General features: G+C 33.7%; 1 protein-coding gene across 5 annotated transcripts in view; it reads left to right on the forward strand.

Moving 5' to 3' along the window:
* The window catches only part of PCDH9 (protocadherin 9), an 827,415-nt gene that overhangs the window by 520,462 nt on the left and 283,545 nt on the right, over window positions 1-23,408 (forward strand). For 3 of the 5 annotated variants that reach the window (XM_004680105.2, XM_012723205.1, XM_012723206.1), the window contains one exon: window positions 18,094-18,295. In XM_004680105.2, the coding sequence (XP_004680162.1) occupies window positions 18,094-18,295 (202 nt within the window). The remainder of the gene's footprint in view (window positions 1-18,093; window positions 18,296-23,408) is intronic. The other 2 variants (XM_012723207.1, XM_012723208.1) reach the window with 1 other exon arrangement.

Genomic DNA, 23,408 nt, shown 5'->3' on the forward strand with positions numbered 1-23,408 from the left:
CAGGCGGGGATCGAACTCATAAGGAAGTGGCTCAAGCTTCTTAGTGCAGTGCTTTAATCCACTGCGCCACCAGGGAGGGCCCAGCATAGTTATTTTTTCAGAAGTCTTTCTGAAATGACTTGGAGCAGAGGTCCTCCCCAAGGATGTAAAACTTAGAGAAACATAATTGAGTCTGTGAGTCTGATGGTGTTTTTCCTCTTTTTTGGATGACAAGTAATTTCATGAAATAAGACTGGAAGACTGAAATTTGTATATTTAATCTATAATTATTGGACTCTATTCTAGAATTGGAGATGTGGGGCAGTAAAATAAAATGACTGTGTGTCTTTGTTGCTAATCAGCCTTAGAAATGTAGCTAGTCATTGACTGTGATAGCCATATGACAAATCTGTCATTTAGAAAATGTAGCCACTTTGCCACCATTGGATATAATTTAAGTTGTGTGTGTGTGATTTTGTTTGTGCAAGTAGAGAGAGAGAGAATATATATGCAAACAATAACAAAAAAAAATAAAAGAGAGAGAGAGAGAGAATTTGACCCTCTTTAAAAGGTCAGGTAAGTTAGTTATTAAACGTCTTTGTTTCCAGCATTGCAAAAGGAGGTTTCTAATTAAGTGAGGTTTGCTGATTGCGATTATTACTATGAACCACTTAGCATAGTGACCAGCAAACAAATCCTGAAAAAATGTTTTTCTATCCTTATGGCTATTCATACAGTATTTGTCAGATTTAAAAAGTCATAGACTGCAAAATATAGAGTACCATTATTTTATGTACTACTAAGAAAATAATGTCGACAATTAAATTACTGCATACTTTCTTAGCACATTGATTATATGACACATCCCGAATCTGGAATATATGTATACATTTTTAAGAGATCATTGTGCATAAACAAACGGGTGTTTGAATTGTTTTTGTGACATAATGGTTTGGTGTTTTGCATTTAGACATAATTCATATTTATAGTTTTTCATAGAAAAAGGATGAAATTGATAACTATATCTGTGCATAATGTTGAATATAGTGAGGGAATGAATGGAATTAAAAGTAAATTAACCAGAGAAGGATCATGACTAACCATTACCCTTAAGAATTATTTATTCTATACTTTAAGCAATGGTCTGGTACAACTGAATAATCTTTAAAAAACTATAGGTACCTCAAGCTAAAACAAATTTGTTTTTATTTCTACTTGGGAAATTACAGCAGATATAATAAATACTTGCAAATTAAATACAGCTCAAAGTAATAGTGTTTCTTCTTACTGTGTTCATTTTCTAAGTGGGAAAAGTTCTATTTCTAATTATATTTAAAGATACTGGCATCAATCAACCAACTTATATAATGATGTTATTTCCCCAGACAAATTTCATTTATACATAACATGTGGAAGCTCAATACTATTCAACTCAGAAAATGCAAACAATCACAATCTAGCAAAGGCAAGCTTTTCCTATTGTTTCTCTTTGACATGGAGACACTGTCAGGGTAGTGTAAGCTTATAATAAATATCATAGTGTGGGCCTCCCTGGTGGCACATTGGGTTAAGTGTCAGCACTATGAAGTTGTACACAGCCACAAGTTCAATCCCCAACCAGGGAGCTGACCCACATGGCACAGCAGACCTCTCCTGCCTCACCCGCCGCCCCTCTTCAGCATTGTAGATCTGCCTGTTCTGTTCCCTGCTCTGTCTCTGGTGAATGCTCTCACCTCCAGCACCTCTGACCCACACCCTAGCTCTTGTTCACATAAATAAATAAATAAGATGAATCTTTAAAAACATATATAAATATGTTATAGATAGATATTCATTCCATGTAACATGGTACTTTGCACTTATAAATGAACCTGGAGGGGTATAGGATGAATTCCTCTGTTGCATTGGCAGAAGATGATATTACATCATGTGTTTCCATGAATTTTTGTTATATAATACACACATATACCCCATTCAGATCTACCATATTCCCAAAGATTATTTTGATGCTGCATTTCAAGTGGCTGTACTTTGCTGCATAGTAAATGAGACTTTTGTTTCGAGTCACATTTAGATTCACAAAGTTTATAGTTGTTGATCTGGCAAAATCCATTCTTGCCATGTAATCTGGACCACACAGGGGCTCCTTGCCTGCCAGTCTCTCTCTCCTCCTACTTGGCATCCTTCCTGAACTGTTCAGGATCTGAGGAATGTGAGACCCCACATTATTAAGGGGCTTTGTGTTGTGCAGTGGCCTGATGCCAGGTGCCTTCTTTTCACTTGTATCAGCCCTTCATCTAGAATCAACAGATGCCATAGTAACTCAGTAAGAGCTGTTCACAGTAGGGCAGATAAGGAACAGTTTCTTGGAAGGAAATGATCCACACCTATCAATGGAGTTGTCCATAACTTATTTAGAACTGGAGTGGAGCTCCTGCAAATGGTTCTCATGTTTTATATGCATTGATTTCAAAGTAGTTTAGACTAGGCCTAAAACGTCTAACATAGGTTACCTGATGGTCTGAACACACCGTGCAGTTAAAATGCACATTGCACTTGGCTTAAGGAAGCTCCTTTTTACTGCTCTCTATTCTTATTCTTCCTACACTGATGTGCTTTTCTGGGGCAAGAGGTAGTTCTGCTTTACACTTTTTAAAAAATGTTTAAATGTTATTGCTTCCAATTTTGTATTCAAGAAAGCAATTTCAACTGTCTTGGAACTCAAAACAGGTTAATGGTCAATCTATTATTTGTGTTTCTCTCTCTTGTAAAAGAAAATTTATAGTGTGTACATAACTCATTCTTTAAAAAGTCAAACTTGGAATTTTATTAATATTGGTATTAATATTGGTATTCGTGTAAGATCATTGTCATATTAGCAAATATATATATATATATGGGAGTATTAACTCTTAGAAGCAGTTCTTTCAACAGATTATAGAAAAGGATTTTCAAAACATCCCCTCCCCCAGGCCCTCCAACTCCCAGAGCTCCTAAGCAATACTTACACCTTTAAATATGTGCAACATGCCTAAGAGGAGTCACTTTCACAGTAAGAGAATGACATTTATTAAAGAAATAGAAAAATAATGTGAACTTTCAGAGGAAAACAATAGATTTTTTTTTCTTTTATGAGAGAACAAAGTACTAACTAAAATTGTTTTTTAAAGAGTCACCTAAATGCAAAGAGGGAACTTTTCTAATTAGAATGTAATTCTGAAGGCTCTGATGGTGTCTTAATTCTACTGAATATGGAAATTTCAAGCCTTCTCTGTTAATTAACTCAGTGCACTAACACCAGGATGGACAGGCCTCCTGACTGCTGAGCTTTAGTGTTACACTTTGAAAGCATCATGTCAGTGGGGCTTCCTTCACTACGCTTGCACCCACAACTACCTTTGTTCAGTAACAGGCTGAGCCAAGTAAATGGCCTGCTGGCAAGCATTTTGCTTTGATTTTGCTTTTTTTTTTTTTTCCTTTTCCTTTTAAAACCTTTCATTTGTTTTGCCAACATGCTTGCTTTTCTGGCACACCTGCCTCCCTTCTTAGATAGTGTTAGTTCTCTCAGAATCAATTGTGAGCAGCTTGCAACCAAATGCCTGATTAAAAAGTTAGCAGACCTTGAGTGCAATTACTTCAGCTCTATAGCACTCAGGCATTAAACCCTGTGTTAATTGTTTCCCATTTTTGTAACGATCCTTATAATAGGATAAAAGCAGAAGAGATCATTTCTTGTAGTTAAAACAGCAGAAAATAAAGTCATTCACTCTGATTAATCATTGCAATATGAAATTAAACGCTATTAGGAGTAAATACATTTTAGGATACTTTTTGTTTACTGTAACAAAAGACATCAGCCCTTCTGTATCAAAATGCATTTATCTGTTACCATTATAGCAAACACCTAAGTAAAAGGTTTATGTGATAAGCAAATTTTAATATATTTGTTTAACGGCTTTTATATAGTTTTTGAGCATTATTTACCTTAGTCACTGTTTATCATATTCATATATCACTTTGATAAATCACTTTGTGGCTTATATTTTCTTTGTACTATAATTTTAAAAACATTGATATTATACTTTTTTTGAACATTGGTCTTAAGCAAAGAAAAAAAAAAGAGGAAACCAAGAAGACTGCATGAAAAACTATTCTAGTGGAAATTGCCTTACTCCTGTATTTCATAGCAATAAGTAATTTTGATATTTATTACCTTATTTAAAATTCCCAACATTTGAAATGTTTTCTCCATGTGAGATAAATAGGCTTTGGCGGGTCCTTGCCTTGGTTCTGTTTCTTATGCTGTGAAACTATATTGTGCCTTATGTTTTTTTCACCTGTGATCAGGTAACTGAATTTTATCATTTTTCACAGGCTTATTCATTGGTCTTCACCACTGATTTTGATCATAGAGCTCAAGACAGTGATTCTGTGTTGTTTCCATAATATGAGAGTCATCTATGGCAGACTGCCTATATTCCCCAGAGAGGAAAACATTGTAGGTAGAGATTAAAACTTGTTGAGTGGTCTTGAGAATTTAAATAGTGGTGAAACCTTCAGAAACAGCATTTCAATAGGGTCCATATTCACCCTCACTTGTATATGCCTTTTAATTAAAACAAATGTGAAGTTTACCTACTATGAAGGTAATTTTTCATCTAACACTACCCTACAAATATTACGAGAGATTAAATGTGTGTGGGGATTATATGATTTTGCCCTTACACAATGAATGGACTTCTTTCTATCAGCATTTCCCAGAAACTAAATTGGATAGCTGCCGTGTTTGATCAGTTATCACCCAAACTGCAGGCCTGATGAAAATCTAAATGTTCATGTCTATGAAAAGTTAGTGATCAAACAAGTTATCTAAACTGCATTCTGTATGTCCCTTTTCACTTTGTGAAGTCTAGATAAGATGCCTCTATAGATATTAAGCTCTATGATCTGTTCCAGTAAAGGTAATTCCTTAATTCCCAAAGTACCATCATCTTTTTCCAACTGTGAGAGTGGCACACAGAACAGGTCAGAATTATTTTCTGATATGTAGAACATTTCATTTCATCTTCTTGACGTTTACTCTCTGTAATATGTCTCTAGAAGTATCAAGGTTTGTTTATATAATTATAAAATGTGAATTAAAATGCCTCATACAGAATCTTGAAAAGATTATGTTACAGAATTTTAAAAACATGAACAGAGGACAATTCACTCAAAAACCACAACATTGAGGATACAGATTTTTTTTATTTTTCTGGAATATGTATAACTATAGAATCTTTATGTATGACTCTAAAAGAACCAATCTGTGTTTTATATATACCAATATCAGAAAGAAGAAAGGACCAATCTGTATTAAATATAAGAACTGAAGTCCATAGTGTTGCTGTTGACACATGAGTATTTATATCAATAGTACACAGACACACACAGAATAGAAGTTCAGCTTAATACAGAAAAGTAGTGTTATCTTTGAAACTCTCTGGAAATAGAAGCAAATTGACTCTTACTATAAAAATGTTGATTTACATATTTCCCTGTATTTATTTTTTAAATTTATTTTATTTATGCATAGCAAAATTGGGGGGGGCACCAAAATTGAGGTGGGCGGTAAGAGGATTCAACAGAAACAGAGTGGGCAGCAGAGAAGGCAGATCCACTGAAATGCACTGCTGAGGGAGTTTTGTGCTAGACAGGAGAGGTCGGGTATCTGTTGGGCTGCAGTGGCCATGGATACTTTGACAGCACTGAGACGTAACCCTTGTGCCATTAGGGAGGCCCCTGTCCTTTCCCTGTTTATGCCTTAGATTAAAAAAATAAAAATAAAACTTTAGAGAAGTCCTAGATTTATAGAAAAATTGTACATAAGTACAAAGATATCCCTTATATTATCTTCCTTAACAGTTTCTCACATGTTAAAATCTGCTTTAATATGTTAGCTCTGCTTCAAACAATGAATGGCATTAATACATTATTATTAACTGAAGACATAGTGTTAGCTCCTGTGCTCTCATCTATCCTCTTCATTATGTAGATGAAGAATACTTTTCTTTCAAATATTTGGTTGTACTTCTTCCACATTTTATTTTACTATACAGCTTTAAATAATTGCTGACTGCAATTATTTCCTTAGAAGAAGTTATTTCAGACTAGCAATTGTCCATTATTTTAAACACTACATAGGATATTATATTTTGATTTTCAAGGTCCTGACTATATTAGTACCTTACACATTTTTTCTTTCAAAATACAGGATGCCTTAATGCTCTTACACTTTAATGCATAGGCCACACTGTACATGTTTTCCCTTCTGTGAAAAAAAATTTACATAAGTTTTGTCTGAAACCATCCTACTCTCTGCCCCAGACAATATCTAGAAATAATTTCTGTAAACAAATAATGGATCTAAGCTCAAGTGGACTTGTTAGTGTTTATTTTCTTATTTTTAAAAAATACTTACATGTTTTGTGTTCTAATCCTTCTGAGTTGTGTTTACATTTATAATTGAGGACTTTTATCTCTTTTAAAGTAATTTTGCTTTTTTGGCTACAGTTCATTATTTCCTGAATGATGTCTAACTCTATAGGAGTTCTTGACATACAGAGGTTCTTGACATATACTTGAATTACATATTTGTAATCAAGGAAAACAATGCATTCCCAGTGAATATATAGCTGAGATTTGTGACTTGGTGTTGTTTTTAAAAGAGAGATCAATAGCTACAGGGCAGGTAACACTTATCACTGAGATGTAGGAGTGAATTTTTGTTTCAAATACCTAGTTCAAAGTTGCTGGGGCTTTCTGTAATAATAGGTAAGATTATTTTTCTTTTTCTTTTTTTTTTTTAAATAAAGTCCAGGCACTTTGACTATTAGGAATAAAGATTGCTCTACTCAGGAGAAAAGAGATGTAAAACTTACTCATGTTTATAATATGTTAGTTTAGTTCTTTTCTTAAGGTCATTATAAGGGTTCTCATTCTAGCAGAGTAAAGCAAGTAGCTGCATATTACATTTTCCAAAGCAATAAATGCTTAAACCATTTCCCCATAGCTTATCAGGACATCAGTGTTTTATATATTCTACTGAATAATGCTTACTAATACTTTGTAAAATATTTTGATATGATTTCCATATCCAAATGTTGCTGCTCACTTCATATGTAGCAACTATGTTTCATAAACTTTTTCTCAGAATTCTGTAATTCAAATCTCATTATGATGTCCATTTTTATTCCCCTCTTTTTTTCATTCGGCACTGCCTTCATGATCCTCTTTCAATTTATGATCCAATAGAACATTCTAAAATAAGCTAAGAATACAGTTAGAGTCTGATTTTATGTCAAGGAAAGCATGCACTTTGTTCAGAGTAGGAACAGATTTCCTACTTTAATCCCTATACTTCCTATTGTCATTTATTTATTTATTTTTAAGGTTTATTTATTTATGCATACAAGAACTGGGGTACAGCAGAGGTTGTGGGGGTAAGAAAATTCATCAGAGACAGAGCAGGGACCAGAACAGACAGATCTACTGGAATAACACTAATGAGGGAGCAGCAGGCAAGACAGGGGAGGTCTGCTATAAGTTGTGGGCCATCTCCCTGGCTGGGAATTGAACACTTGCTACAGTGGCTGCAGACAGCTTCATAGTGCTGCACTTTAACCCATTGTGCCACCGGGAAGGGCCCTTCATTTATCAAAATATTCCTAAGCTTCTCTTTTGTAATTGTCATCAAAGATAATTTTAAAACATTGAGGGAAATGTGCAAAGTATGTACTCTCCCCTACTTTTTGAAATGCTATTGTTCATCACTTATATGTATTTTATAACACACACACATGTTATATATTACTGGTTTCAAGAAATATCATAAAATGTAATGGGTTGGCACCTCAAGATTGTATCATGTTAATATAAAAGCTTAGAAGGAAGAATTTGATAGTTGGTCAATAGTAGCATCATCATCTTTTGGGCCTATACACATATATTTCCACAGCCTCTCTCTATATCGCTTGTATCACAATATGTTTTGTAGACTATGGCTCGCTGTGTATCTGCTCCATGTAAGTTAGTATCCCAACTATTGAGCTTTGAGGATCAAATCCTCAATTAGAACTATTTTATTGACTCCTTTGCTAGTTAAAAATCTATGATGGCTTGGGTATAGAATCACATGAATCAGAGACCAGAAAGTGACCTCCTCCAGATTTTTATTCCCATTTGTCTTCTTTTTTTTATCTAAAGAGAGAATTATAGATGACTAAGTATTAAATGTGATGCATGGACTTCCAATGGCAGATAGCCACCCTATGTGCTGGACTAATTCAATGAACTTATTACTCTTTCACTGCTTCTAAAAGAGTTTCAATGTTTTTTTCTTTGTACTAGAAAATAGAGCTGAAAATTTAAGCAAAATCAAAGTGTGATGTAAAACACAAGGGCAATTGAAATAGATTATACCACACTTTACGTGTAAATTAGCAATTGTGCATGAGGACATTCAAATAGCCTTATTGTACAATAATAGTATTTCTTGGAGAATATATGCAGATTTCTTCTTCTACCCTTCTATTTGTGTTTCATTCTCTAACTTCAAGTAATATTATCTGTGCTCCAAAGTCTGGAATTACTAGTTTTTTATTCTTACTAGATAATTATGATCTTATTACTATTCAAAAATACACAAAGGAAGACAGAAAGTTAAAATGGCTGTGTGTGTGTGTGAATGAATGCACATCTCTAAACTCTTTGGCTGGCACTAATAAACATTTAACCAGTTAACTAGTTATACTCAGGTTAATTATGACATAAAATCAGGACTAACCCCCAAACGTTCTTCTTACATTAAAAAAAAAAAAAAAAAACATGGCCGACTTTTATTTTACAAGTTTAATTTTGTATTGAAAATTATTGTCAGAGGAGAATTCTAAGGAAATTCTCATTGCTTCTTGTTAATTCTGCTAAAACTACCTGAAATGAAGTCTTGAATTAGATTTGCTAAATCAAATTCTATTTTCGTTATCAATACTGACAAATCTGACACATTTTTGTGATTTTTTATTATCCACAGAAAAGCTCCTTTTTGTACAATACCACAAACTATGTCAGTGAATTCTATATATTTATTTAATAGCAGTGATAACTAGTGTAAGCTCTAATTAAGTTGCTATAACTATCATGGATGCTGATTTTTTAAATATGATAAGGATAACTTACTTTGTCACATGGATTTGTTTATACTAGAAAACTAATTTGGAAAGGACTCTTGCTGAGTAGTTTCCTCCTTATTTCTGTACATATAATTTATAGATGCAGAAATTCTGCTTGCAGATTCAGTAGCAGCTGCTCCTGTTTAATGTAGTCATTTTGTATTTTGTATGCTCAGATAAAGTGCTGCATTCCTACTGGGCAACATTTAACTATGAGAAATAGGTTGAGGGTCTTTCTGATAGTAGAAACTAAATAAGATATAAGAAACCAAATAAACTACAATGCTGACCATTCTTAATCCTTTCTGTTTGCCATAGACCCCAGAAAAATTTTAAAAGTGGGGTGATGCTACCAAAACAAAGTTAATTCAACCCATTTTCTCTTTGTTCTGCTCTTGTACTTGGTGGGGGAGTGATATAGGAAGGAGATTCCTGTTTTATGTTTGTTTCACTATTTTAATTCAAGTACAATAGTACACCCGAAAATAATGCAATGAATGTACTTCCCCAAGTTTCTTAAAGCGATCAGTTATTGTACAAATGAAGAAAAACAATGCCTAACTATATCTGATAACACTGACATCAAAAAGAAATAAAATTATATTAAAAATTCTCCCCATGTCCTTAGCATGAGTCTTCCAGCCATAGACATGAAGTCCTGTGAGGCATTCATTATACTTTATTTACAAAGCACAAAAACAAAGGTCCCTAGTTAAGGAAATCATCTCACAGTAAGACCTTTACAAATTAGACTAAACAGGCTAAATTTAAACTTAATGAATTTCCTACACCCACTTTGAAGCAAGATTTCTAAACTTAACATGCAGTGAAGTTGGGCAGGAGAACAATAGCTGTCAATTTTGTCCTGAAATGAAGCAGTTGTTTAGCAGCAGGTAACACAGGTAACAAACTGGTTAACAGAGCAATAAATATGTACAGTTGAACACTCTCCATTTACCCTGAAACGCTGCTGGACTTAAATTGGATAGTTGTAATCAGTACTGTAGTCTGTCTTTCTATAACACAGAAAACGAATCAAAAATTTTATTTAGTTGTTGACACCATTACATCTATCAACTCTGATAGGTGAAATTGTTAGACGACTTTCTCAAACATAAAGCGAACTTCCCATTTATCTCCAAATATTCCAAAATGTAAACATAGAAAGAGAAAAGAAGAGCTGACATCTAGTAGACTGATACCATGTTTAATTTTGCTATTTAGAAAACAGAGCAGTACTCCTTCAAAATTCTTGCTAGGATACTTGCTGGTGATACAGAAAAAATTTATAGTCCCAGAAAGCATCTCTAGAAGATAGAAGATGATACTTCATTTCTACAGTGTCTCCTTTCGATTCTCTAGTCTAGTGATGGCAAATGTCTTTGAATAAGCAATCATTATAAAATCATACAATTCCATTTTGCTATAGATGTTCGCTAGAAACTCTTGCGGTTTGTAAGCCATTATTTGCTGCTTGAGGTTGTTAAAATTTCTCTAGGTGATGAGAATAAGGATTTACAAACTCAAAGAAATGTGTGCACCACGAAATTTGTGGAATCATCAATTACAATAGCTAAGATCTGAGAAAAAAGCCTAAACACCTACTAATAAATAAGTGGCATTTTCTGTGAAATAGAATTGTACAGATTTAACTTCAGTGAAATATGTCAGTAAAAGAAAGTCAAATATTGGATGACTTTATCTGTGGAGTATAAGAAAACAAAGGAAAGGAATGGATAAAAGGAAAACATTAAACTAGATTTGCACAACAGAATTGAGGTGAGTGGGAGAGGAAATAATGGGGCTAGGACCAAGGTTGGAGGTGTTTTAATATACAGTATTAGTGATTAATTTTGTTATTGTTTAAATTTTAAACAGTTTATACAAATTAAAGCTCAACAGAGAAAAAGGATACAAATGTCATATCTATATAAGTCAGGTATTTGTTACTATTATATTAATATTACCCAAAAGTTTGTAATAAATTTATTTTAATAGGCTAGGTGACATAAATGTCATCTTGTTATGCAAGTCACAATATTTGAAACAGTTTTCTGACAGACAACCATTTATCATTTAAATTTTGCCACAAAAATAACAAAGCTTAAAACTGAAATGTTTTCAATAGATTTGGTGATGAAAAATCAAACCCCTGATTGTTAAGGGTTTAAATTAATTTGATGCTCAGAGAAACAGATTAAGGTCATGACAGCGATTGTCAACAGGGCTGAGATTTTTAATTTGAAAATATATGGGGAGGGGTAATGTGAAAAAAAATATTCAAGGATTTACATAGTTACTGAAAATATTTGTATTTAACTCAAGAATAGCCTACTCTAACAATCTCAATTACCCTTTTATCAGTTTTATTTATTTTCATGAATTGGCAATAAATTTTACTCAGAGGATGGCAATCTGGAGGCTGACTGTCATAAACTCAGAATTCACTCCCCTTCCTTTTATTTTCTCCCTAGCTTTATTGCTACAGTGAAGATCTACCATTTTTCTACCTGACCTTGCCCAAGTCTGCATAGTTTGCAAGAATTGGAAGGGAATGAAATTATAACTACAGGTCAAAGCATCTTTAGAACTATTAGGGAGTAGCTTAATGAAATTCTTTTATCCTTTTGTTGAGAACAACCGCTTTCATTTCTTTCCAGAATAGACCCAGCACTCAAAAAGAGAAACTCCAATACCCTTAAACATCCACACCAAATGTCTCCCTGCCCCAGTCCCTGCAATGAAACTTTTCTCTGCTCCCATGAATTTACCTGTTCTGGATATTTACTATAAATGGAATCATATGATATGTGAACTAGTTGTGGAGTTTCTGGCTCATATGGCAATTCTAAGTTAAACATCTTTAAGAAACAACCATCCTGCTTTTCATAGAAACTACATGATTTTACATTACCATACAGAATGCAGAAGGGCTTCAATTTCTCTGCTTCCCTGCCATGGGTTATTCTTTTCTTTTTTTCCCCTTTATACTATAACCATTCTAGTAGATGAAAAGTGGTATCTCGATGTGTTTTGGTTTGTACCCACTGATGATGAATGATGATGACCATCTTTTTCACATATTGGTTGACTATATGTATAAATGCTTAAAAAATACCAAGTCCGTTACTGATTTTTTTTTATTATTGTTTCATTAGGAGAACATTGGTTTAGAACATTATAATGGCTTAGAAGTTCATACCTCTTCAGATGTCTGTTACTATACTACCACAACCACATAGTACTTTATTCTAGAACACTTGGTCCCTCTCACCTTTTCTCCAAACTCCAGCCTTCCTCCCCTCTACTGTCCTCAATTGCTAAGGTTTGTTTTGATTTAGTTTTGCCAGTTCCTTTTATTTCCCTCTATACTTCACACCTCAAGTGAATTCATCTGGGATTTGTCTTTCTGCTTATAACTTATTTTACTTAGCATAGTCTCCTTCAATTCCATCCATGATTTTTCAAATGACAATAGCTCATCTAGATTGTAGCTAATATTCTATAAAATAGAATATCATGATATTTGAAGACCATGTCTTCTTAATCTACTGATCTGCCATAGAACCTTATTGTTTCTATTACTTGATTACTGCCAATAGCATTACAGTAAACCTAGGAGTACATCTAGCCCTTCAAATTCTGATACTGTTTTCTTCTAACAGATAGCTAGAAGTGGAATTGCAAAATCATATAGTACACTTAGTTGTATTATTTTGAGGATCCTCCATAAATTCCATAGAGGATGACCCGTACATTCATTCTAATAGTGTATGAAGGTTCCTTTTTCTCTATACTTTCATCAACATTCACTGTTTTGGTTTGATTTTCATCCCCCTCATAAGTGTTGACTTTTTTTTTTTTCACATACCTATTGGTTATTTGCATATCTTCTTTGCAGAAGTGTCTAGTTAGCCCTTCTCTTCATTTTTAAATAGGGTTGTTTTATTTCTTTTTGTTGAGTTGTATAAATTCTTTATAGATTTTGGGTATCAGTCCCTAGTCAGATGTCTGATGTGTAAATAGTTTCTCCTATTTAGTACAGTATTGTTTTGTTTTACTTATAGTGTCTTTCACTGTATAGAAGCTTTTTAGCTTAATGTAATCCCATTTTTGCTTTGGTTTTCCTTAATTTTGTGTCTAGTCCCCAAAGACTGCCTGATTCCTATGTTGTAGAGTGTTTTGCCTATGTTTTCTTTTATGTACTTTATGGTTTCCACTCTTATATTCATGTTTTTAATACATTTTTACCAATGTTCTTTTTCTTTAAGGATGTATTTATTTATACAGACAGAACTGGGGTACAGGCCAGAGGTCCAGGGGCAGTGAGAGGCTTCAGCAGAGATAAAGTGGGGAGCAAAACAGGCAGATTGATGAAGTACACTGCTGAGGGGAGCAGCAGGTGGGTCAGGAGATGTCTGCCATGTGGATTATCTCTAGGCCTGGGATTGAACTTGCACTGAAGCAGCTGCAACTGGCTTGCAGTGCTGCATCGTAACCCATTTCACCACCAGGGAGGATCTTTGATCCATTTTTGAGTGAATTTTTGTATATGGTGTGAGTAGCCTAGTTTTATTTTTCTGAATGTGGCTATCCAGTTTCCCCAAAGCCATTTTTTGAAGAGACTTTCCTTTCTCTACTGTATACGCTTGTCTCCTTTAAATGTCAATATTCTCCATATCAACAAATATACTACAACCGCAAATATTGCATATCATTGAATCATGGCATATTAACTGATTTATTAACTGATCATAATTTATTATGTAATCATTTCACTATTTTCTGCCTTCATGCTATTGTAAAGCACAAAGAAACTGATGGCCAAATATTTACATATGGGGACTCTTCTAAGTCAATGGCACTGGTGTGTAGATTTGACTGATGAGAGTTAATATTCTCCACCAGTAGGAAATACACAAGAAACGCACTCAAGAGACAATTGGGATGTTATAGGTGATTCATACTTTCAGTAGCTCTGAAAGAATCACGCTCAAAGAAGGAATATGTTTATCTTCCTTGAGCATGTTGAATTTCCCCTCAAATTCCTTTCTATTTACATGAAAGAAAATCATATAGTAAAGGTATTCAGTGATGTTTCTCACACGAGGTCAATGCAACCCCTACTGCCTTGCAGTAGCCTGGCTATTCCTCCACTCAAATGCATAGCCCTTTCAGCTTGTGTCCACCGTAGTGCTGGTTAGAATTTGTATTTGCAGCCCAAAGAGAAAAGAACAAGAAGCAGTCTTAATAGTTAGTTGTTTCTATCTTCTTCTTTCCCAGGGAATCCAGAAACTTACCGGTTAGTGTTAAGTCATATAAATAAGTGTGACATCCATATCATTAATCATACATATCCAAAGATAAAAATGTTTCCCATTGGAAATAATGGAATTGAGTGAGAAGTAGGCTTTGGAAAGCAAAAAATAAGTGCCCAGGCTCTGGAATGTCTCAAGAAATCTCATGATAACACGGTTTTCCCACTGTGGTCAGGCAAGGTTTTGCATCTTTGTTCACTCAGAATGAACATATGCTTGATGATAACACAAATGAAAATTCTCAGAGATAGTGACTAAAAATTTTTCCCACTTTCTTTCTTCAAATATATGAAAACTGCAGGTTCTTAAAAGGAGGGAACAAATTGTCTTTGAGGAAAACCATTTATTCTAGATAGTCTTCATCCCTCCCCACTAACCAAGAACAGCTTCCTCTCAGCGGAGACAGAAGGCAGCATGATATGTAATACATTGTCCCAACATTCTGGCAGAAAAACTCTGAAGTATAGCACAGGTAAGTAAAATGAGGAGTTAAAGCACCAGAGAAGGGAAAAAGAACAAGGATATATAATCTGTATAAAACCCTTTAGAAGCTTCATAAGTCATTAGAAAAATTGTTTCTTAGGCTGAAAGCAAAGGAAGAATTTCAAACAGTATTTTGGGGGGAGCAGGGGAGTGAAAGAATCATGTATTTAAAACTACATAAATGAGCCTGCAAGGTGGCCCAGTGGTTAAAGTCTAAGTGCTATCGTGCAATCTACAGCCACAGCCACACAAGTTCTATACCCAGACAGGGAGCTGACCCACATGGCACAGCAGACCTCTCCTGTCTAGCCTACTGCTCCCCTCAGCAGTGTATTTCAGTAGATCTGCCTGTTCTGTTCCCCACTCTATTTCTGGTGAATCCTTTCACTTCTTACACCTCTGACTTATTCCCCAGATCTTGTATGCATAAATAAATAAAACAAATAAAAAAAAAACTACTCAAACATTGATAGACACAAAAATTCAAAGATAATAGTTAACTATTAATTTGAAAATTTGTATTTTTTTTTTATTGAGTATCTATTGTGTATGAAGGATTATAAGTCAAGAACACTTCTTGTTTTCAGTTTTATGTCAAGGCACTATTTTTTTCCACTTACAATGTTACAATCTTATTCAAAGAGATAAAGCACTTTACCCTGAGCCAGTTTCTGCAAAGTAGGGCCCAGCCAGATGGTCTATTTCTGGCTCTTCTCCATGTGCTCATGCACAAAACCTGTGCAAGTACTTCTGAGCACTTAATGACAGCATCATAATTCCTCATTCCTATGCATTTTGCTTTAATCAAATCCTCTCCTTACATCCACCTTGATATGTCAGATAGTTTTCTGTTTGTATCAATCAGTATGATGACAAATATTGACTAGTTCGATGAATTTCTTCATACCATAAATGTCTGTGTTACAGTTCTTGGTCTGTATGTCTCACTACCTCATCTCCCCTTAGATATATTGTTGTGCACAGTTTTGCAATTAAAACTTAATTCTCTTTGAATTAGCTGAACTAGGAAATATTTCCATGAGTCACAGCAGTTTGAACATTGTATCACTCTTACTTAAATTGTTTCTTTGCAAATAAATTTTCTAGATCTTTTGTTTAAATTATTTAGTGGTAAAGAATATCATAGTTTAGTGTAAGTGTGAAAATAGTAAGTTGTTTTTGAAGTAATTTTTTAAAGTTTTACTTTTTGTTAGTAGTATAATGATGACACTTGAAATGGTAGATGCCAGTAAATACTAGTTGTAATCATCATTCTGTAAAACCTGCTGAATTCAGATAGAACCAGTGTGGTAAATTTGAACATATCTTTGGAGAAAAAAAGTAGTTCTATTATAGCAACATTAATTGTTATTATTAGAAGACTTTGCTTTCAGCCTAAGAAACAATTTTTCTAATGACTTATGAAGCTTCTAAAGGGTTTTAAAGAGATTATATATCCTTGTTTTTTTTTCCCTTCTCTGGTTCTTTAATTCCTCATTTTACTTACCTGTGCTATACTTCAGAGTTTTTCTTCCAAACATAATATAAATCTCTGGAGTTTTCAATGGGTCAATCACTTGTAAAGCTTTGTTTAATAGTCGTATGTATGCTGGCAGGCAAGTCATTGTCTTCAGTGTGGTTTCATTACAAAAAGATATTGATGCATTAAGGGCATATTGAAAAAGGAAAACAAAATACTTTTTCCCTTAGGTGAAATCCACACGAAAGTGCAGCACTAATAATAATTAAACAAAAAGAAATGTATTTTAACATTAATACTTGAGTTTGACTTATATAGTATGGAGCTCTCATTTAGGCACGTTTCAAATACTATCAAGAAGGGAATGCTGATAATGAGGCAGTTGTGCATGAAGGTGAAATGTGCTACAATAGACTCAATTAGTACCATTTATGATTATAGTTTATGTGATGTCAGCATCAGTTCATTAAAAATGTACTGAACTATCAAATCACTTCACACAGGTCATTGAACAGCAATAAAGTGATATCAGTTCTTCTCCTTTATGACTCTGAGCTGGATTTGAACCAGTGACTCACAGTAGTTAGACTATGTTCTATTGTCAGTCTGTCAAACACATTTATAGAGTAGCAGTATATCTATCTCTAGCATTTTCCCTCTAAATTCACTTATTTTGTGTTTAAATAGAAACAATACATTAATTGCATTTTATAAAACATATGTTAGGAATTATATAGTGGTTGTAATGTATATTATGCACTTATATATTATGTGGTTCATTATTTATGTATTCATAATTTTAAATGTGAATAAAAGTGGTCACATGTGACATGATATTGAAAGGTCCTTTGGCTATTAAAGCAGAATCAAAATTGGATGCTGTAAGACATATAGCACAAATTTATTACACTTGTATAATTACATGAGGCATAAATCTCCACCCAGCATAGCTATAAATATTCTCATATCTCATGGATTACATAAGCTAAAAGAATATTTTCCAGCAGAACCTAACAGTTTTATATGCTAAAGGTAAATTGTACATTTTTTTATTAAAAATAAATCAAAGTACCCATACACATATTTTAGGACACTTCTAATAATGCCATTATGTAAATACATGCCAAAATAATATTCTAAAGATCTTTCAATTTCAATTTTCTATAAGTAATGACACAGCAATATCTAGGTCAGTGATCAAAAATGACTTCATTGCAAAAATTACCTTAAAACCATCAAGTAAACACAATGACTGATCTTCAAAAACAAATGGAATGTCGCATTATCTATATGTGGATTCAGAACAAACATTTGCACACTTCTGCTTATTTATTTTTCTATAATTTGGTCACTATTGTAGATATTCATTTTGCCTGCCTTGTGACATCTTTCAGGAATTTAACATTTGTGTTTCGTTCTTGAATTATCCCAGACTGAAATGCATTCTGAAATTTTGAGAATTAAGCATTACATAGCAAATAATAAATGTTCCTAGCTTTGTTCCAAACTTTGCTTTGCCTATATCTTGTATTGTTTGTTGAAAGATGTTTTGATATTGAGTTCCACTGCATCTGTTTTACTGGGAAGGAGTGTTAATCGCTGTGTCCTGTGGTCTTCTTTGTAGTCGCAGCGCCGCGTTACATTTCACCTCCCCGACGGCTCCCAGGAAAGCTGCAGTGACAGTGGTCTAGGAGACCACGAGCCGGTGGGTAGTGGAACCCTGATCTCACACCCTCTTCCTCTGGTTCAGCCACAGGACGAATTCTATGACCAGGCCTCTCCGGACAAGAGGACCGAAGCAGATGGCAACTCTGACCCCAACTCTGGTGAGTCCCTTTCACAATTTTGAAGGTTTGGAGTTCTGATTTTCTGTGTTACGCTTGAGTTTTAAACTGTAGTTTTGAGGAAAACTAAATGGACATACAGTTGCATTTTTTCCTTGCTTTGTTGCTGTTGCATTATTTGAAATACATAGTCTAATGTGCTCGGTATATTGGCTATTAAATTGTATGGTGCATCTTAATTTATGAACCATTCAAAAAGAAAAACATACTGCAAATAAAATCACAAGAAGACATCTGTTGCAAACAAGCCATCCTTATATCTAAGATGTTAAAGTGGGGAGATATTTTAACGTTTTAAATTGATAATATGCACTTCAGTAGAATTAAGTGGATGAAGAAAAAGAGAACTATATGTAAATACTATATATACATATATTATATATTATATGTATAATCAGGAAGATGTGTGTGTAATTGCCATGTGGAACATTTTTTTTCCCAATGAAAACAAAATAGTGGTTAAAACAAGTGTGACTGAGGGTAATAATGACTGAGTTTACATTTTTCATCTATTTCACCATTGTGTGACATGTTTTTAATTAATACATCAACTCAGTAGAATGAGAGGGGTGTAATTAGTAAAATCTTCATTCTTCTTAAAAACCCTCACCTCAGAAATCACTGCCATTTCAAAGAATGACCAGGAAAGATACTTCTACCTGGTCTTTTTAGGAAGTTTGGGTGTATATTCAGATACATTTGGTCATGATTTTACTAAAAATGAAATGTGTATTAAAAGTTAATTGACTGGTTCATTTTTATTAAAAAATAGAAGATTGATTCAGTAGTTATTATGTCTACTAAAGCAATGACTTAATTTTTATATTACTTAAGCTGCCTTTTTTTTTTTCCTAACTCATCTTGATGTTATATAAAACTGATTGCATTCAGTGGGAAATGGGAATAAGGTGACTTTTTCCTAATTTTTTAGCTATTTCTCTTCTACTACTTTAGACATTAAAGTGCTTCTGGCATTTCTTTAGTTGATACAGTAATATCTAAAGAGGTTAAAAAGCATGTGATAGCTTTCTAAACTAGTCCTGCTGTGGTAATTCAGTATTGGTGTTGATTGATATGTAGGGTTTTAAAGAAACTATTTCCAGGCAGTGGTGGCGATCTCACACATATTCACCCTCACCCCAAAATTATGCCTCTGCAGGTTTCTCTGATACAAGTTTCTCATTAAATTATATGCATATGAAGTCACAGTTCACCTTCTTTTCCTAGGATTTCCCCTACTGCATACAATCTTCTTGGGAACTTCATACAAACTCTGCGTTTCGATATTCTGGTCTTCTATTTTGGTCTCATAATGAAAACCTAAAGTTCTCTTTTGACTTCATATATATATATATATATATAGAACTGCTGGCCACACTTCAAATGGCAAACTTATCACCCAGAAGTTGGGAGAGCTGCCAACAAACTCTACATTTGTTGTTTTTTTAGCTACTAAGCACCATTGAATCCAGATGATTCCATTGAATCAACCTTTCCTATGGTTAAGAAGTACTTGAGGTGGACAGAACTCACACCAGTTCTTTCTGCACTGATTTTCTAGTCTCCAGCAACCACCTCTCCAGTTTCAAAACACTGCTTACTGTCATTGGGCAAATGATTTCTTAACTGGTTCTTCACCACCTGTTCCACTTATGGGAACAGTTGGCTCCTCTGTCTCTGGTCCTCAGATAAAACCATCCAAGACAAAAGACTCCATCTAAACATACTGACCCAAATTTCTTTTGGATTTATTTATAGTTTACCAAAATCATTTTGCACAAGTAAAAGTAAAATTATCTAAACAGAAGTATGGTTAACTTGAACTGTCCTAGGCTGGACCTTCATTCATTTATGTACAAAATTATAATTAACACAGTTACTTATTAGACCTGGATAATAGCACAGGGCAAGCTGCCAATTGGGAGAAGACAGAGAGATTTTAAAGTGGAAAAAATATTGTTTTCAAGCCTGTTTCAATAAGCCTCCAGAGTTTTTACCAATCTAGTCACCTGGAAAAAAGAGACCCAAGGGAGATATATCCTTACTCATTCTAACATTCAACTCAATATGGTAACTTCACCCATGGTCAATAAAATTTCTTTAAATTGAAATGATGCTTCTTGTCATTTCATGTAAAGAGCTTTATCTTTTCTTTATATAAACCGTGTGTGTGTGTGTGTGTGTGTGTGTGTGTGTATAATATGTATGTATATATTTTGGAGATTGTGTTCTATTAATCTTTGAGAAGGCAGGGAAAGAGGTAATGAACTCAGAGCCTGATGTGCTCCTGCAGTTAACCAGTTCTTAGGTAATTAATAGGATTCAAAATTTTAGTTTTCTTTATAAATGTCTAGAGTAGAACTAATCAGAACAATCTAGAAATAATAAAAGATTCATAACTAACTGGTAATTCATGTTAGGGTGGGATTTTGCTATATTCTCTTAAAATTCTTTGGTCATGTTCTTGTAATTTGAGGACTTTTTTTAAGATTATTTATTTACTCGTACAGAACTGGGATACAGGCCAGAGATGTGGAGGGTGATAGGATTCACCAGAGACAGAGTGGGGAGCAGAACGGGCAAATCTACGAAGTACACTGCTGAGGGGAGCAGCGGGCTGGTCAGGAGAGGTCTGCCACGCCATGTGGTCACCTCAGGGGCAGGCGGAGATCGAACTCATGCAGAAGTGGCTTAAGCTTCTTAGTGCTGTGCTTTAACCCGCTGCGCCACCAGGGAGGGCTAATTTGAGAAATTTTTGAAGTGAGAAACAATACAATTGAAGCAATGATCTTCAATAGTAATATTGTACTATTTAGACATACATGATTTCCTTTTTTCCTCAATGGGCTTCTTTCTGCTGTATGCTTAATTTTTGAAGAATCATGATTTTAAGAAACCTTGCTCTGTCTACATAAATTGTGAATGTCAATATTATTTGTCGAGTTTCTAAGTATTGTCCCAGAGTCCTATTTTTTTCCCAAATACAATGCTCCCTAATAAAAATTCATTAAAAATCAGCACTGATTCATAGCAATTTTTTTCACTGTTTAATTTGTTATTAAGTTAATACAAATGGCAACTTTCTGATATTTTTTGGTATTTTTTTTCTTGGTTCTAAATATATATCAAAAAAAATAAACACACAATGATAATGATCTACAATATTCTTCTTTCCTTCTAATTGTATACTTCTTGGTTATTGACATTATAAAGTTTATATTATATCAAATTTGACTTTTGAAAAGATAAGGAAAGGATAAAGGTCTTTACATAAAATGAAAAAATTAAGTAGTTTTAAATTATAATTGGCAGATTTTGAAAAAAATATGTATAAACTAGAGTAGGCTATCAGTTATATCAGATATGTTTCATGCCAATAATTTAGATGTGCTGGAAATATAACTTTCATTATTTTTAAACCCATTTAACTGTGTGCCAACAAATTTCACTTTTTTTCTCCTCAATTGAAGAGGGTTTTTATCATGTCAAAAAAGAATTGAAATCATCTACTCATTTTAATGTTCACTGAAATGCCTATCTCATTTCTTCCACATGGGTCTCCAGTGACTCTGTGCTCACTCCAGTCCTCTTGACCCTTTCAGGAATCTTGCTGATGTGATGTCAACATGAATGCACACATGCATTAGATACTCTCTAGAATTCTGTGATAAGATTCAGGGTGCAATTCCTTACCCTCTTGTTCTTTCTGCTAGGAATCTCACCTCAAAATTCTTTTAAACTAATCTTAACTTTCTCTGAGTTTTGCCCAACAAGCTCCAAGTAGAATCTCTCCTTCATTTCCATTCTACTGCCCCTCTCCTTATTCAAATGGGTAAAAAATTTTAATGTCTGGGATTTATGTTATCCATCTGTTTTATTTGATATGTGCCCCAGAGGCATTCCTCCCTTATCAATATTATGATTAATTTCAATAGCAGTGGGAAAAAATCCATGGTGGACTTAGAAATTTTCAAAATAACTAATACTATTTTGCAGTATATCGTACTGTTTCATCTTCTTCTATGCAATGATTATTAGTTAATAAGGTAGAGAAAAATAATATATATATATATATTTATATAATATACACACACACAAAGAATGAAAACCAAGTTAATATTTCAAATATATTTTCACGCTTAACTATGAAGGTGATAATGTTTGTTTATTGTATCGTTAACATAATACTATTAAATTGTATAATGGATGGATATACAAATGATAGATAATAGTAATTATTCCTCTTTTAACAAAAATGGTTTTTAAAAAGACATATGGTGAAGAACTTTTCCACATTAATTATTGGTTTCCTTGAACAAACTTCTCACAGGAAAAAAAGATAAACATTTGATACTTCTATTAATTTGCATAATGAATTTGTGCCCTAGAAACATCCAAAGATGACCAAAGAGTTTTCTTTCCTTGGTGTCATAAAATTATAAACATTTGAGATAACTTAATATGAGGGTATGGGAATGATATTGAATAATTTATTTTCTAATAATAATAATGGAATTAGAATTTTCTTAAAAGATAGGCCTTACTGGTAGTGATAGATTATGTGGAATTTGTAAGAGAAACAAAATGATATCTGGAGTGTTCTTTAATAAATAATAAAATGATGATGGTGATGGTAGTGGGAATAAACTAAATAAATATTGTTACAGTTGGATGCTATCTGTGTAAGGATTAGTCTACTATACTAATTTGTTTAATGTTTTAAATTTTCTAAAAACAAAGTTCATTTTCAGTAGATAGTAGGAAACTGGTGTATCACTTTATGAAAAATTATGATTTCTTCTATTTCTATTTTGATACAAAGACATAAAAGTTTACAAAGTTATTAACTAGATGTTTTCACACAGATAAGATAGTTGACACATTTAAGATATGTTACAAATGGTGAAATCACAACTAAACAAATCTTTTCAGTAAGTATATGATTTGTAAGATTAGAAAGTAAATTGATAATTATATTCGCTAAAGACTTTTTGAATAAATTATTTCAAAGTGTCCCTTAAAATTTAGTAATGACTGGCCCTCCCTGGTGGCGCAGCAGGTTAAAGCACAGCACTGAGAATCTAAAGCCGCTTCC

This window comes from Condylura cristata, unplaced genomic scaffold (assembly GCF_000260355.1).
Source record: "Condylura cristata isolate star-nosed mole 26May11 unplaced genomic scaffold, ConCri1.0 scaffold00010, whole genome shotgun sequence".
NCBI classification, from domain to species: domain Eukaryota; kingdom Metazoa; phylum Chordata; class Mammalia; order Eulipotyphla; family Talpidae; genus Condylura; species Condylura cristata.